Source organism: Balaenoptera musculus, chromosome 17 (genome assembly GCF_009873245.2).
Source record: "Balaenoptera musculus isolate JJ_BM4_2016_0621 chromosome 17, mBalMus1.pri.v3, whole genome shotgun sequence".
NCBI lineage: Eukaryota > Metazoa > Chordata > Mammalia > Artiodactyla > Balaenopteridae > Balaenoptera > Balaenoptera musculus.
The window spans coordinates 8534343-8548460 of record NC_045801.1 but is presented as its reverse complement, the minus strand read 5'-3'; the positions used below and the strand labels follow the sequence as shown (position 1 = coordinate 8548460).

The 14118-nt window shown below is 49.4% G+C and overlaps 2 protein-coding genes across 2 annotated transcripts in view; one reads left to right on the top strand and one right to left on the bottom strand.

Annotated features, from left to right (window-relative positions):
• Positions 1-5876, bottom strand: part of SLA (Src like adaptor) — an 84791-nt gene extending 78915 nt beyond the window's left edge. The window contains exon 1 of the mRNA XM_036831004.1: positions 5733-5876. The gene's annotated coding sequence lies outside the window, so the exon portion shown is untranslated. The remainder of the gene's footprint in view (positions 1-5732) is intronic.
• TG (thyroglobulin) overlaps positions 1-13286 on the top strand; it is a 247796-nt gene extending 234510 nt beyond the window's left edge. The window contains exons 46-48 of the mRNA XM_036831001.1: positions 10743-10877; positions 12026-12216; positions 13116-13286. Of these exons, the coding sequence (XP_036686896.1) occupies positions 10743-10877; positions 12026-12216; positions 13116-13234 (445 nt within the window). The 3' untranslated portion in view covers positions 13235-13286. The remainder of the gene's footprint in view (positions 1-10742; positions 10878-12025; positions 12217-13115) is intronic.
• Positions 13287-14118: the final 832 nt, after the last annotated feature.

Below are 14118 nucleotides of genomic sequence, written 5' to 3'. Positions count from 1 at the left end.
GGACAAGTTGCTTAACCTCTCTGAGCCTCCATGCATCTTTATCTATCCAAGGGGAGAGTAATAGTGCATGTCCCACAGGGCTGCTGGAAGGGTTCAGGGGTGCAGTGTCTGCATCTAGGGGGTGTGTGTGGGTGTGTGTATGTGTTTGTACACAGCACAATGCCTGGCAGCTTTGCTCACCAAGACTATTGACACGAGGACAAAGCTTAGCAGCTTTCTTTTGCTCCATTCTGCTCACTGGGGAGATTTTGAGCCAGTTTCCTCCATGGCTCCCATCTATAGCCCGCTGTTTCATGAAGAGGGATTTTCAGTGATGACTGTAATCCAGGGTTTCTCAATTTGGACACTGCTGACCTTTCAGGCTGGATAACTCTTTGCCGTGGAGGGCTGTCCTGTGCGTTCTGTGCTGTTTAGCGGCATCTCTGGCCTCCACCCACTCAATACCAGAAGCACCTTCCCAGTTGTGACAACTGAAAATGTCTCCAGGCAAGGCCACTGTCCCTTGGGGCCCAAAATGGTCCTCTGTTGGTAAGCACTGCTGGCATCCCTTAAAACGGGAGTTATCACTAACACCACCTGGAGAGAAGGTGTGACCCCTTTCCCAGATCTTATCCCTGAATCAACACGAGATCCCCCCGCCACCAGATACCATCCCTGGTCCCACGGACCCCCGGGCAGACCACAGCGCACCATGAACCGGGGCATCTGGCTCTTCTGTTACAGAGCTCACCTGGAAGGCTGGCAGGTTGTCTCCCGTGGTCACACCAAGCAGGACCCTGGCCTGCTGTCCGCTCCTAGGTCTGAGGCCGTGGGCGTCCTCTCTCCTGCCCAGCTGTGTCTAGGCGCCACCTCCCACGCTCTGCTGGGACTCTGTCCTCCCTCCCGGCATTGCCATCTTGTCGATTACAGTTGATGTCTTTCTCTCTAACCAGCTCCTCCCAAAGGACACTCTCGCCCAAATGTCTTCCTAGGAGGGACCCCCATTGTGTACTCTGCCACTCACGAGCCACGGACTCCAAGACCCTGTGGCCAGCCCAGGTTTGGGGGATCCCCCTCCAGCACACCTCCGGGAGCCAGGCCCCCGCAAATGTAGAAGCGAGCACTGATGTATTCTCTGATGTTGCCGGTCCTTCGGGGGCTTATCCTGGCTCTGTCTCTCACTTTGAGCCTCTGGCAAGTGACGACGTCTCTGAGCTTTGGTTTCCTCATCCATAGATGGAGCTAATAATAGTACACTTATAGGAGTGTGTCGGGATCAAATAAGACAAAACATGCAAACGGCCTAGCTAGCTGGCTGGCATAAAGTTGGCACTCAGTAGGTGCTACTAATACTGCTTAATGTATTATGCTGGGAGAACCCACGTTGGAATGAACAAGATCCAGGAAGAAAGCAACCACGGAATAAGTGGTTTTTGTGTACTAGCTCCTGAAAGAGTTGCTGTGGCCACTTCAGAGGGGAGATGGGGGCCCATCATCTTAAGATTCCTGGGGGTGGCACCAGTTCATCGTGTCCCATGGAAATTCACCTCGGGGCTGTGTGTGAGCCATCATGCTTGAATTATGTGCTGTGTTCAGGTCCTTATTCCAAAGTCCTTCGTCCCCAGAGTCCTGAGATGTCATTCCCATGCCTCAGCGGTGCAGAGGCATTTTAGAGAGATGAGACTTGACTTTGAATGGGCAGTGGGGTAGGGCTCTTGGGATTAAACACCTACCCAGGCTCCATGTAGGATGTTGGACGATTCTTTAATTTTGGGAAAAGCAGTTCAGTGTAGTGAAAGAACACATCCTTGGAGGTTAAGCCAACTAGGGTGTTAATCCCATTTCTTCCATTTGTTAGCTATCTGCGTTTGAGCAAGTTCCTTCACCTTAGTTTCCTCACCTAGAAAAATAGGTGTAGTTACATCTACTTCACAGTGTGAAGATTCAAGTCAATGTACATTAAATACTTGGCATGTTGTAGATGGCCAATATTTGGGTTATTTTCCTTTTAGGACAACTAAGGTTCTGAGAAGAAAAATTATCAGAATGACTAAAGAGGCAGTAATGTTCCTCCTTCACAAGTTGTCCCAACCCTGGAAAAACAAAGGCATCAATTCCAGACTCAAGATATTTTGCACACCACTGCATTGGCATTCTAGATGTTTCTGTGCATTCCAGGGGCCTTTAACATTCCAGATTCAAAATATTGTGTTTTTAGTTGACTGTCTTGGTGAATTAGTTGGAATTTGCAAACCAAAGCAACTATTAAGTGGTTGAATTCTTGAACTGGGTCCATTGGCCTGGCTACATCCTGTGTAATTAACAAGATTATTTCCCAGTAAAGATGGAAGTAAATCATTTTCTGAGGCTGAAGCCAAATTCATGATGTATAAGGGCTTGTGCTATATATCCTCTTCAACACTGATTCGACAAATAATTACTGTCTTCTATGCCCCAGATTCTCTGAGATGGAGATCCTAGAGATGGAGCAGCTGGTAAGACAGAGAAGGGCTACCATCTTGAGACTAACACTGTAGTCAGGGGGTGGGCTGATGAGGGTCTAGGGCTAGGGTGCAAAGAACAGACAATATGCGAATAAATATGTAGAGTAAATTCAGATAACTGCCCTAGGAAGGAGAAAGGGAAAGGGATTGACATGTTTGAGGATAGAGAAGGACAGAGAGCTGGAGTTTATTGAAGAGGAGGAGAGTAGTTGGAGATATGGGGAAAAAAGACAGGGTCTTGCAGTTCACATAAGAGTTTGTAAGCTGTGGCAAGCAAAGAGATAGTATTTTATCTGAGTATGATGGAAAGTCATTGGAGATTTTTAAGACAGGTTATATAGGATGCACCTTGGTCTTTTCTCTCACACTCATAACACAACTCACTAAAAACCAGATTTTTAATTGAATGTAGAATAGAAACCCTGTTTTCCAATATGATGGTCATCTAGTTAATCAAAAAAATCAATTAAAGTGGGAACTTATGACTAATGAATATGCCTTAAACATTTAATTTTCACTCTAAGCGTACAAACGTGCATTTACTTGCCATTCTTCTTTTGCAGGGTCAAAAGTTTGAGTAGGAAAATGTGGTTTGGAGTTCTCCCTTTGAAATTTGTGCAAACCCATAACCATAATGCAAGCTCTATGATGTCCACTTTTGGTTTCTTGAAAGTGGGGCATCCACGTGATATGTAATGCGTTTAGTTAAGCTCTGTGCTTACAAGGAGAACTAACTGGCACAGACAGCTCAGTGATGAACACAGTTGGCTCTTGGTAAACATCTAACTTCCTGGTGAGAGTAGATGTGTTGGACCAGGAAAGTTCAGCCTTTTCTGAGCAACAGTTGTTACGTCTCATATAGAGAATAAAATGTCCAGGTTAATCCAGCAGGTCCGCTGAAAGCTTCGCCTGATTTGCCAAACCATATATCATCCAGCTGTGCTGGGCTTTAGGGAGTTATGGAAATATTGCAAGTATTTCATCTGGGGCCGGGGATGGGATTGTATTATTTAAAGTATTGCGTAGCGAATCTCTTTGTAAAACGCAAGCCAAAGCATATAATTACTTCTTGATTAATCCCTAGGCAGCATCTGAACTTTTGAATATTAGATTTGCCCAAAGAGAAGTACGCTGGTAAACTCCTGTTTGTAAGTTATTTAACAATCCCTCAAAAAAAAAAAAAAAAAAAAGAAAAAATCCTGGGAAGCAGAAGGGCTTTTATTCCTCCGTGTTCCCTAATTTCTTTTGGAGGAAGTTATCTAGAGATGCTGGCTAAAGATTAAAAAAAAGGAGTATATTTTATGGGGATGAGGTCAACAAACTTCCTCTTTCAGACAGAACAACAAGGATGGAAATCTCTGGGACAGCAGACTCTCAAATCAATCCAGTGAGGTGGGGTGGAGCAATGGGCCCCAGCCAACAGCCTCTTCAACCCCTGGAAGGTGAACATGGGGCCGGTTTCTGTCAAGAAAGATCCTACCCAGTCCCTCTCCTCACCCTGCTCCCCAGCTCAGGTCACTGTGTCAGCAGGGCCCAGGGTCAAGTGCGTTCCTCTGGGGACACCATCTCAGTCGTGCTCCCTAACGAGCCCCAGTGTCCATGCGTGATGCCTCTTATACTGGAAGCAGAGCTCAGGTCAGGAGCTTGTACGTGAATAGTCTCTGAAAGGTGGCTTTGGCTTTTGACTTGCTGGAATGCAGACTGAGCTGCCCTGCGCATTCACACCAGCAGACTTAAGGTGAGCGGGATGCCTGACAGGTAAGGTCGGGGGACAATCTGTAAAAAGAACCAAACTTCCATCTCTCCTGGATAATTGCAGCCACCCTGTGATTTCTCAGTTCTAAGCTTCCTTCCCAGCCCACTCCAGCAATCGTTCCAAAAGAGATGCAGCTTGTGACTGGCTTGTGTAGAAACCGCCAGTGTCCTCTATCCCTTAAGATGTGGCCCTCAGTTCCTCTGGCCTCAGTCCTCATGCCTTTCACAGGACCGGAGCCTAAAGACCTTAGCGAGCATGCACTTGAGTGGTTCCCAAACTTTTGATTTTCCTGGATCAGGAAAAACTCCAATTTCATTTTTCAGCGTGATGCACTTCTCACAATACACGAGGCCCAGAGTACTGGAGACTCCGTCACCTACCGCCATAGCTCCCCGTTCTGCCTCCGCCCCTCTGTGCCAGGCCACACCTCCCACCCCATCCTCCGTACGAAGCGCAGAACCCCGTCTGTGATTCACACACCCCGAGTCTCTGCCCGGACACCCGTCCACACTTCACCCACTCCTAGAGACCTCCACTCACCTTTCAAGGCACACATCAACCATAATTTCTCCTTTCTGACTTTCTACAAACTCCTCTCCATTCCCTTGCTTGAAACAAGTAGTATAGCTTTTCTCTCTCTTTTTATGAAGTTTGTAAGCAATTCTATCATTTGATATCTACTTATCTATCATGCAACCCACAGAATTTTATTTTTTTAATGTTGGCTTCTTTGCATTTCCTGTTAGACTGTGAGCTCCCTGATGCAGGGCAGACTTATTCCTCTTTTCCCCCAGCACCTATTCAGAGCACAGTGCACAGTAGGCATTTGGCAAATATGACTCAGGTACAGTCCTGCCCCGACAGGCAGTGTTTTGCCACTGTCCTCACTGAACGGTATTCACATCCTGAAACCGAAGCACACGCTCAGTTATCCCTCGGGCTCTGTGGCTGTTCAGTTCTTCCCGCACTCTGGCTAAATGTACCGTCACCAGCACCAGCAACAGTAGCTCTTGTTTGGATGGCAATTTGTAGTTTTTAGAGAGATTTCCATCCACCATCAGTCTGTGAGGATCTGGTGATACCACGGGGGAGGCTGAACAGGGATGATCAGACCCATTTCACAGGTAGAGCAGCCGAGAGTCAGTGGTGGAAGTGGGGTTTGAGCCAAGCTCACCCAGCCTGGGCAGGGAGCTTTCCTAGACCCCACGTCCACATGGGACGATGGGAAGATCCAGAGCTGGTCTGAGATAGGATGAGTGACTATCAGGTTAGGGAAGGATGATGGGAAGATTATTATCAAAGACAGCAAATGACACCGAAAAGCTAAATAAAAGCAGTGTGACCATATACCCACATGAGTGCCACAAGTCTGGGCATATGACGTATCAGTGATCAAATCCAGCACAGAGCCAAGAAGCCAAATCAATAGGCATGAACTGTCTGCCTCAACCTGCAGCACTGCAGCCATTCAGCTAGCGAGTTTCTCCTTTTACCTCGTCAGTCCCTGGAGTGTCCTTCCGTGTCTCCCTCTGCTGACACTGAATCCAAATCCCTCTTCTTCCTCCAGAGGGTCAGGGACTCTCAGCCCAGACTCACTGAGGCCTTGGTGCTCCGATCCCATATGCCCTCTTCCAAGGCTCCCACTGCCTGCCCCTCCTCCAGATGTCTGCCTTCAGCAGCTTGAAATAACTCTAGCATCCTGATAAAGATCAACCCTGCTAAGGAAAAAACAAAGCAGCAGTCCTCATGCACAACAAGCTCTCAAATTAAACAGATCAGATGGGCTGCAAGGCCAGGCCTTTCCCCAAAGCAGTGCTCTGTAAACTTTGGGTGGTGGGCTGGAGCCAGCTTGTGTGTGCTCACAGGAGCCGGTGTGCACATCTTTCCCCAACTTCATGTTCTATGACGTCACTTTGGTAGTTTGGCATTGTCTATGGTGGGAGACTGTGGAAACTGGCAAAAGCCAATCATTAAGCGTTTACCATCACACCATCGGCACAGATCTTCTTGAGAACGTGATGAAAACTATGAAGTTTCTCCCAAGAAAGATGCATATACACAGTGTCACAGCATGTTACACCTAATTTCAGGGAACTTGTGGTCCTCTGAAACCCTATAATGGACCCTCAAGTTAAAGACCCTTATTCCTAAGCTTTCTGATGGTTCTTATGGGGAAAAGAAAACAGGAATGAACATTGGAGCCAGATACTGAGCAAGAGATTTGAAAAATTTTGTTGCTAAACCTCATTCAATGTTTGGAAGCATGATTGTGTCACCATTTTACAGATGAGGAGAGTGAGGCTCAGAGAGGTTGTACACCTTCTCCAGGATTTCACAGCTTTACGTGATCTAGTCAGGATTTGAACTCTGTTCACTGCACCATTTGGAATGCAGCTTTCTTTGGAAGAAACAGTGGAAAAGGCCACTGTGGAAGGCAGGATATGGCCCCTCCAAATGTCCACATCCGAATCCCACCCAACATGTGAATATGTCCCCTTACGTAGCAAAGGGTCTTGGCAGATGGGATTAAGATTAAGGACCTTGACGTGGGAGATGATTCAGGATTACCCAGGTGGGCCTGATCTAACGACACGAGTTCCCCAAAGCAGGAGAGGGGCCAGAGGAGTGGGTCAGAGAGATGGGAAGAGAGAAGGTCTCCACTGACTGTTGATGGCTTTGAGGATAGAGAAAGAGGACCATGAACTGTGGCCTCTGGGAATGGCCTTCAGTTTACAGCCCGCGACAGAACGGGAACCTGGGTCCCTCCCCTCGGGGATCTGAATTCTGTCACACCCCCAATGAGCAGGAAACAGATTCTCCCGTAGCCACTCCCAAAGGAATGAAGCCCGCTGACCGCTTGATTTTGGCCCAGTGAGACCCATGCTGGACCTTTGAACTCCAGAGCCTGTGAGATAGTACATCTGTGTTGTTTTAAGCCCCTCAGTTTGTGGCATTTCTTAGGGGGCAGCAGTAGGAAAGGAATAGAGTCACATTCTCTACAGGGCCTTCCGAGACGTTTCCCTTCCACACACTGTAGGGGAGGAGCGGTTCCGGGGGTCGGGGCAGCGGGGAGAGGGGCTGACCCCTGCGACTCCGGGCTCCCCTGGTTCCTACGCAGCCACTGAGACGCACAGACCTCAGCCAGTCCAGTGGTGGTAGTGGTGCCGCTGGACGACCCCATGCAACAAGGCCAAGAGGACAGCGGGCCTTGGAATCCAGACCTGGTCCTGGCATCACCGCTGAGTTTCAGGGCCTTGGGAGGAAAATGGCCTCTGGGAGCCTCAGTTTCCTCCAGTGTAAAACTCCATGAATCATTCCAATACCACCTACTCACGGGGACCTTGAGACAATCAAGGCAACAGTGATTTGAACTACCAAGCGTGGGTATTAGTGAGAGATTTTTTATCACCCTTCTTACAATGTCTATCTTCCTGGCATGTTTTTGTCCTGTGTTCCTTTTCCTTTTATGGATCTTAAAACACCACTGAGAATTTGGGGCATTAATACCCAAATTAATGGGTATTTGGTCCTCAGCGCTGCACCCGCAGAGGTAGAGTAGACAGAGACAGGGTTTAGGGGCTGGGAAACAGCTTCCGATCCTGGCTCTCCCGTGTCACTTCACCTTTCTGAGCCTTGGGTCATTGCCTGGAAACGATGTAGATGATACACTTTACTTCCTGGCTGGTCCTGAAAGTTGCTGATAAAACACCAGCCACAGTCCCTGGCACATCTCGGGCGCTCAGGAAACAGCAGCTCTGAACAGGCGCTCAGGAGGGCTGGCCGCTGAGCAGGCCAGCTTGGCGGCCGCAGACTCTGGGCTCTTGTCTGAGCTTGACCACAGCTGGACAAAGGACTTGGCTCTTCGGGTCCCAGGACCTATAAGTTCTGATGCCACTGCCTCTTCCTGCTTCCTGCTCAGGAATGAAATAAAGCTTACAGCTGCTCTAAGAGGGTCGGGGTACCTGACAACAGTTGCAAAGAGACATCACCCTTTGGGGCTGTTATTCTCTCCATCCTGACCGAGTGCTGTTCGTCCTGTGCGGCTCACACTGTCTCGTGTTCCTTCTATGATGCCTTCCAGTGGAGGTGCCCGATATTCACACATAATAACCATAATCACAGTAGTTCCTGGCATTTGTGAAACACTTGTTTTAATAGCTTCCACGTGCAATGGTTGCTCTGGTCTGTATCTCACAATGTAGAAACTAAGCCTCAGAGAAGTCATCCAAAGTCATCCAATGACTCATCCAAAGTTACACGGGTGACAAGTGACAGAGCGGGGTCTCAGCTGAGTGACTCAGTGGTGTGTTGTTTCTTCTGTGCCCTGATACTAGTCACATGTACACCTGCTGATAATTCTTATGATGAAAGGAGGAGTTCCAGCTCTTGAGCCCCTCAGAAGTCCCCAGGCTGGGCCAGGTGCCTGGCTTCCAGCTTCAGCCCCGCGCCGATGGGTCACCTCAGTTCCCAACATGAGCAGGCAAGGGATAGCAGAGAAGGCCCCCTCTTGGCTTGAAATGTTCCCCTTCACATCCCTAATCTTGAGGGCCCCCTTTCCCGTCTCTGGGGTCATCACAGTGAGTCACCCTGAGCCAGCGTCACACTGTCTATTCACACAACTTTGCATCTTGATTTAGAGTCGTTTAGCCTCTGTACAGATTGCCTTTACCTAGGAGCCACCTGGTCTGAGCCCTTTCCCAGGACATCTGTCCAATGGGTATATCTGCCCATTACACCAGCGTGGATGAGAATCACTGATCGCCTGGCCAGAGACACTGCTGATACCTTACAGGTGGTTGATTACATCTGGAAGTATTTAGAATGATGGATGAGAAAGAAGTGGGCCAGGCTTTTAAGTACCTACTGCATACACCATCTTATTTCCAGCTTCACAACAACCCCGTGCAGTAGGTATTTTATACCCATTCCGTAGATGATGAAGCAGGGAATCAGGGAGGTCAAGTAATTTTCGAGAAGTCACACAGCTTGAAATTGGAGGAGCCACGACTGGGGGACGGTGCCCCTGGGCCCCTCCAGGCCTTTGCTTAGCATCACGCTCCCTAGCAACGTTCCTGACCCGACTCCGCTGCTCAAGTTACAGCGTGTCTCTGCGTAAGTCAGGAAACCTCTCTGAACTTTGTCTTCCTCGTCTGTAAGATTAGAGATTGGCTCTTGTGATAAATTAGGCCAATTACAAGGTCAGAGAACACAGTCGCCACACAAGATCATGCTCATTTCTAATGCCAAGTGCAATTCGGGGGGGTTCCTCAAATCACCCTCTGGTCTGATAATTCACTAGAAAGACTCACAGACCTCACGGAAAGCTGCTGTACTCGTGGTTGAGGTCGTCACAGGGAAAGGATGCAGATTAAGATCAGACAAAGGAAGAGCGACATAGCGGCGGGCCTGGAGGGTTTCCACTCACGAGCTCCGCTGTCCTCTCCCCATGGAATCAGGAGGGGTCACCCTCTGGGCGTTGACGTATGACGATGCACACACAGTGGTGCCGGCCAGGGAGGCTCCCCCAGACTTGGTGTTCAGAGGTTTGACTGGGACCCCGTTACATAGGCATGATTGACTGCCTGTGCGGTTGGTGTCAGCCTCCAGGTTGACTGTTACCATGTGACCCAAAGCCCCCCACCCTAAGTCACGTGGTTGATCTTTGGCATGGCCGGCCCCTGCGCTGAGACTGCTGAGTGAGGCCACATATACAGAAGGTCCAGCGTGGCCAGCCGCTGCCCTAAACAAAGACACTCGTATCAGGTATGACATGGATTACCTCCCAGACACCAGAGGGCAAAGGCCAGACTTCTCCTTGGGAAAAGCCAGATTCTCTACTACACAGCTGTAAAGTCCCTCCAGCTTTTCTCCCGGTGCTCACTCCCATAGCCCCCTGTACCACTGGACTGGTCACCCCAGTGCCAACTCAGTCCATTTAAACCACTCATCTGGCTTCCAAATCTTTATTCCCCCCTGTCTGCTGCATATTAGATATCCAGTTCAGCACAGCATATATATTATTGACCAGCTATGTGCCAGGCACTGTGTTAGAGTTGGTTCCATGGATGAATAGCAACCTTGAAGAGCTGGAAAGTATAAGCCATCTATGAACAAGGACTAGCACAGAGAAGGGGTTGAAAATGCAGCCTGTTTTGAACAAACAAATGTTCAATTGATACTCTAAGTATCATGGTTGGAATGTGTTCAAGAGAACATTCTCTTGGAAAATTGCTTACAAACTTACAGATGTTTCCAGGGAGTTAAGTGCTCAGCATTGGGTACACTTTAACCTATAGATTTGCCATGGATCTGCCCCAGTGGGGCCATTGGACTAAGGGCCAAGCAGAATCTCTACTAAACTAAGCACCAAACAGTAATCCTAAACATAAAGAGAGAAAAATCTTCACTGGGCAAAAAATATTGGGTTTTGGCTCATTTGGTTCTTCCAGCAGTTTATTATTCCTTTAACTTTTGCTCCTTCTTCTTTCCATGTGTTTTCCCAGCTTGGAATTGCTGGCAGATGTTCGATATGCCTTTGGGCTTCCCTTCTATCCTGCCTACGAGGGGCAGTTTACTCTGGAGGAGAAAAGCCTTTCCCTGAAAATCATGCAGTATTTTTCCAACTTCATCCGATCTGGGTGAGTGGACCACGTGTGCCTGGAGGCTGTCCTGTGCATTCCCTCCCCTCATTCTGAACTCAAAGGCCACACTTTGCGTTGATGGACTCACCCTTTCCTCCCTACCACTGGTCTCCCCGGCTCAGCCTCCCCTTCTAGCCAAAATGACCTTTGCATAGATTAGTCTCGGCAAAGAAACATCCCAGTCATACACTCCCTTGCTCAGCCACATTTGATGGCCCTAGATCAGACTTCTCACCCTCGGCACTGTTGACCCAGGGCTGGATAAGTCTTTGCATGGGACCGTCCTGTGCATTGTAGGCTGTTTAGCAGTATCTCTGGCCTCTGCCCATGAGATGCTGGGAGCACCTCACCCCTGTACCAGTTGTGAGAACAGAAATATTTCAGATATTGCCAAATGGCCCCTGGAAGGCAAAATCACCCCAAGTTGAGAACCACTGTCTTAGATGATCAAATGAAGTTACGACACTCGAGACCCTTCCTTGTCTACCTCTGGCCTCCCCACACACCTCTATTCTAGCCCAGCTAGCATACTCACCCTTCCCACTTCCAGAACTGGTTCCTGCTCTCCTTTCCACCCTGTGGTTTACCTGTCTCCCTTTACACCAGACGAGCAGTGCTCACCTAGCACGGCGTTCAGCCCCCTGGAAACTTCAAAGGGAAGTTGACCTTCAGAAGGAAGGTGGCCAACAGGTTTGCCCAGCTCCTGGCCCACCTTCCTGCACAGGCCTTGGGCAAACAAAGGCATTCCAGACACTGGCTGTGGTGTCCAGATAAAGGACACCAGGACTGAGAGAGACACGGTGACCTCTTGAGCATTCAGAGAGTCAGGAGGGCAGCACTAGGTCCTGAGTAACACTGCTGGGTCACGAACTCACATCTTTCCTCTTCCAGAAATGGCCTAAGAGCGATGAGTTAGGGCATCTGCAACTTTTGTTGTGTGTAATGCAGCTGTTAAGAGCACAGCCCTGGAATCAGATAGGGCGGGTTCAACTCCTGCTCTGACACCTAAAGATGTGTGACATGGTCCTCAGAGACCATGAGCAAGTGGGAAGTGGTCCCAGGTGATGAAAGGAGAGAGCAGTTTCCCTCATGGGGAACTTTCTTTCCTCATGGGAAACTTTCTTTCTTTCTTCTCATTTCCCCAGAAATCCCAACTACCCGCATGAGTTCTCCAGGAAAGCGCCTGGATTTGCATCCCCCTGGCCTGACTTTGTCCCCCGTGATGGTGCAGAGAGCTACAAGGAGTTCAGTGTCCTGCTCCCCAATCGACAGGGCCTGAAAAAGGCCGACTGTTCCTTCTGGTCCAAGTACATCCAGTCTCTAAAGGCCTCAGCAGGTAGGGATCCAGGGCCACTGGGTTACTGGGATGCCATTGGCATTGCCCTTTCCTGTGAGGAACTCACAGTCTGTGGGGGTCGGGGGGGCTCCTCTTTGTCAAGGGCCTCCTGTTCTGATGGGAGATGGGAGGGGCACAGGGAGAAGACATTGGGGGGCCCGGGGTGGGGAGGGCTGGGCGGGTTCAGTAGGGAACCAATGGCAGCATTGGTGTGGGGAAAGAAGGCAGGGTCTTGAACCTCATGCCTGCTGCCCTTGGCAACTTGGACAAAACATCTTGGAGAGGGATTCCTAGCCAGGGGAGAAATGGGTATTTCACTGCTTCCTGTTGAAGAGAACTTCCTGTTGCAAAAGTGCTGAGAGGAAGTGAATCATAATGAGGGCACTGGGAATATAGAGATCAATGCAGTGCCCTAAGAAGCTTCCAGAAGAGTGGGGGAGTGAGTGACAGAACCCAGCGAATGTCCTTCAGCGTTTTGGGTGCCATGATGGCAGTCTACCCCCAAGCTAGTGAGACCCCAAAGGAGGGAGGACTCACATCTCCCCGGAAGGCTTCCTGGGGGAGGTGGTGCAGGGCTGAGGTTTTCAGCGTGACAGGAGCTCTTCACGTGGGGAGGGGAAGAGTGGAGCATTCAGCAGGAAAGCAACCTTGCCCAGCATACATTTTAGACTCTCAACTCTGCTTTTATCTTCTCAGTGGATGAACCCAAGTCCATTGTACCCTTAGCATGTCCCTAGAGCCAGGAGGTAAGTCTGGTGCCCCACCCCAGAAATGTCCCTCTGTAGGGCATTAGTAGGGAACTCCCATCAGAGGCTGGGGTCTCTTTGGGCCAAAGGGAAAGAGACGAGGGAGGATAAGTCCTGAGCCAGGTTAGACCAGCCTTGCCTCTCCTGTTTCAGATGAAGCTGAGGATGGGCCGTCAGCAGGGAGTGAAGAGGAGGACCAGCCGTTTGGCTCTGGGCTGACAGAAGACCTCCTGGGTCTCCCAGAGTTTGGCTCCAAGACCTACAGCAAGTGACCAGCCCCCGAGATCCACCCCCCAACCCTGCCAACCTCACCCCAGCTGCCACCCGGGGCACCTTATTCTCCAACTTAGCCACTAACTTTCAATAAAGTGTCTACATGCAGAGAAGCATCGGTGACTCAGATTTGTTAATTCAAGAAAATCCCTGGGAGACGCCAAACTATGTCTTAATAATCCTCCAGAGGTTTGAATCCCAGGCTGCTGTTTCCTTCCAATAAATGCTGATGGAGCATCCTCTGTGCATCAGGTCCTGCTGGGTGCTGGGGAGGCAAGGACCCTGCCCTCTAGAAGGAGAGAGAGGCAGGTAAACAGTGACCCAGGGAATGGGGATCCATCAAGGGCAGGCCCCGGAGTGACACAGCCTCACCTGTGTGTTAGAAAGAGTTCTCTTGTGAAGGTTCCAGAATGGAGGTAGGAGACCAAGTCGGGCTGGGAAAATTTTCTGAGTGAGAAACCGTGTGGTCTGGAAGGAGGCAGTGAGGGCAGAGATGGAGGGGAGGTCCAGATCCATGGACTCTTCAGGAAGTAGAATTGACCTGGTTGAGTGTGAGAGGGCGGAGGTGCAAGGATGCAGAATTATCACCCCAGCTACTGGTTGATTTGCATTCCCAGATAAGCACCTGATTTTATCATTCACCTCCTGAGGGACACATTTATAAAGGCAAATCTTCTGTTTAAAACTTCTTTCTTCCCCACCCCTACCCCCATTATACATACACACAATTAACCCAAAGTCAAAGCAGGTGGAGCCACTTAACAGTCTGTCATTTACATGGCATGTCATAAAATGTGTTCACACGTCATTGCATTTGAACTCAGACCAAAGTCAGTGAATATTCATATGTTGGGACTATCACCCCCATTTTGCAGATATGGAA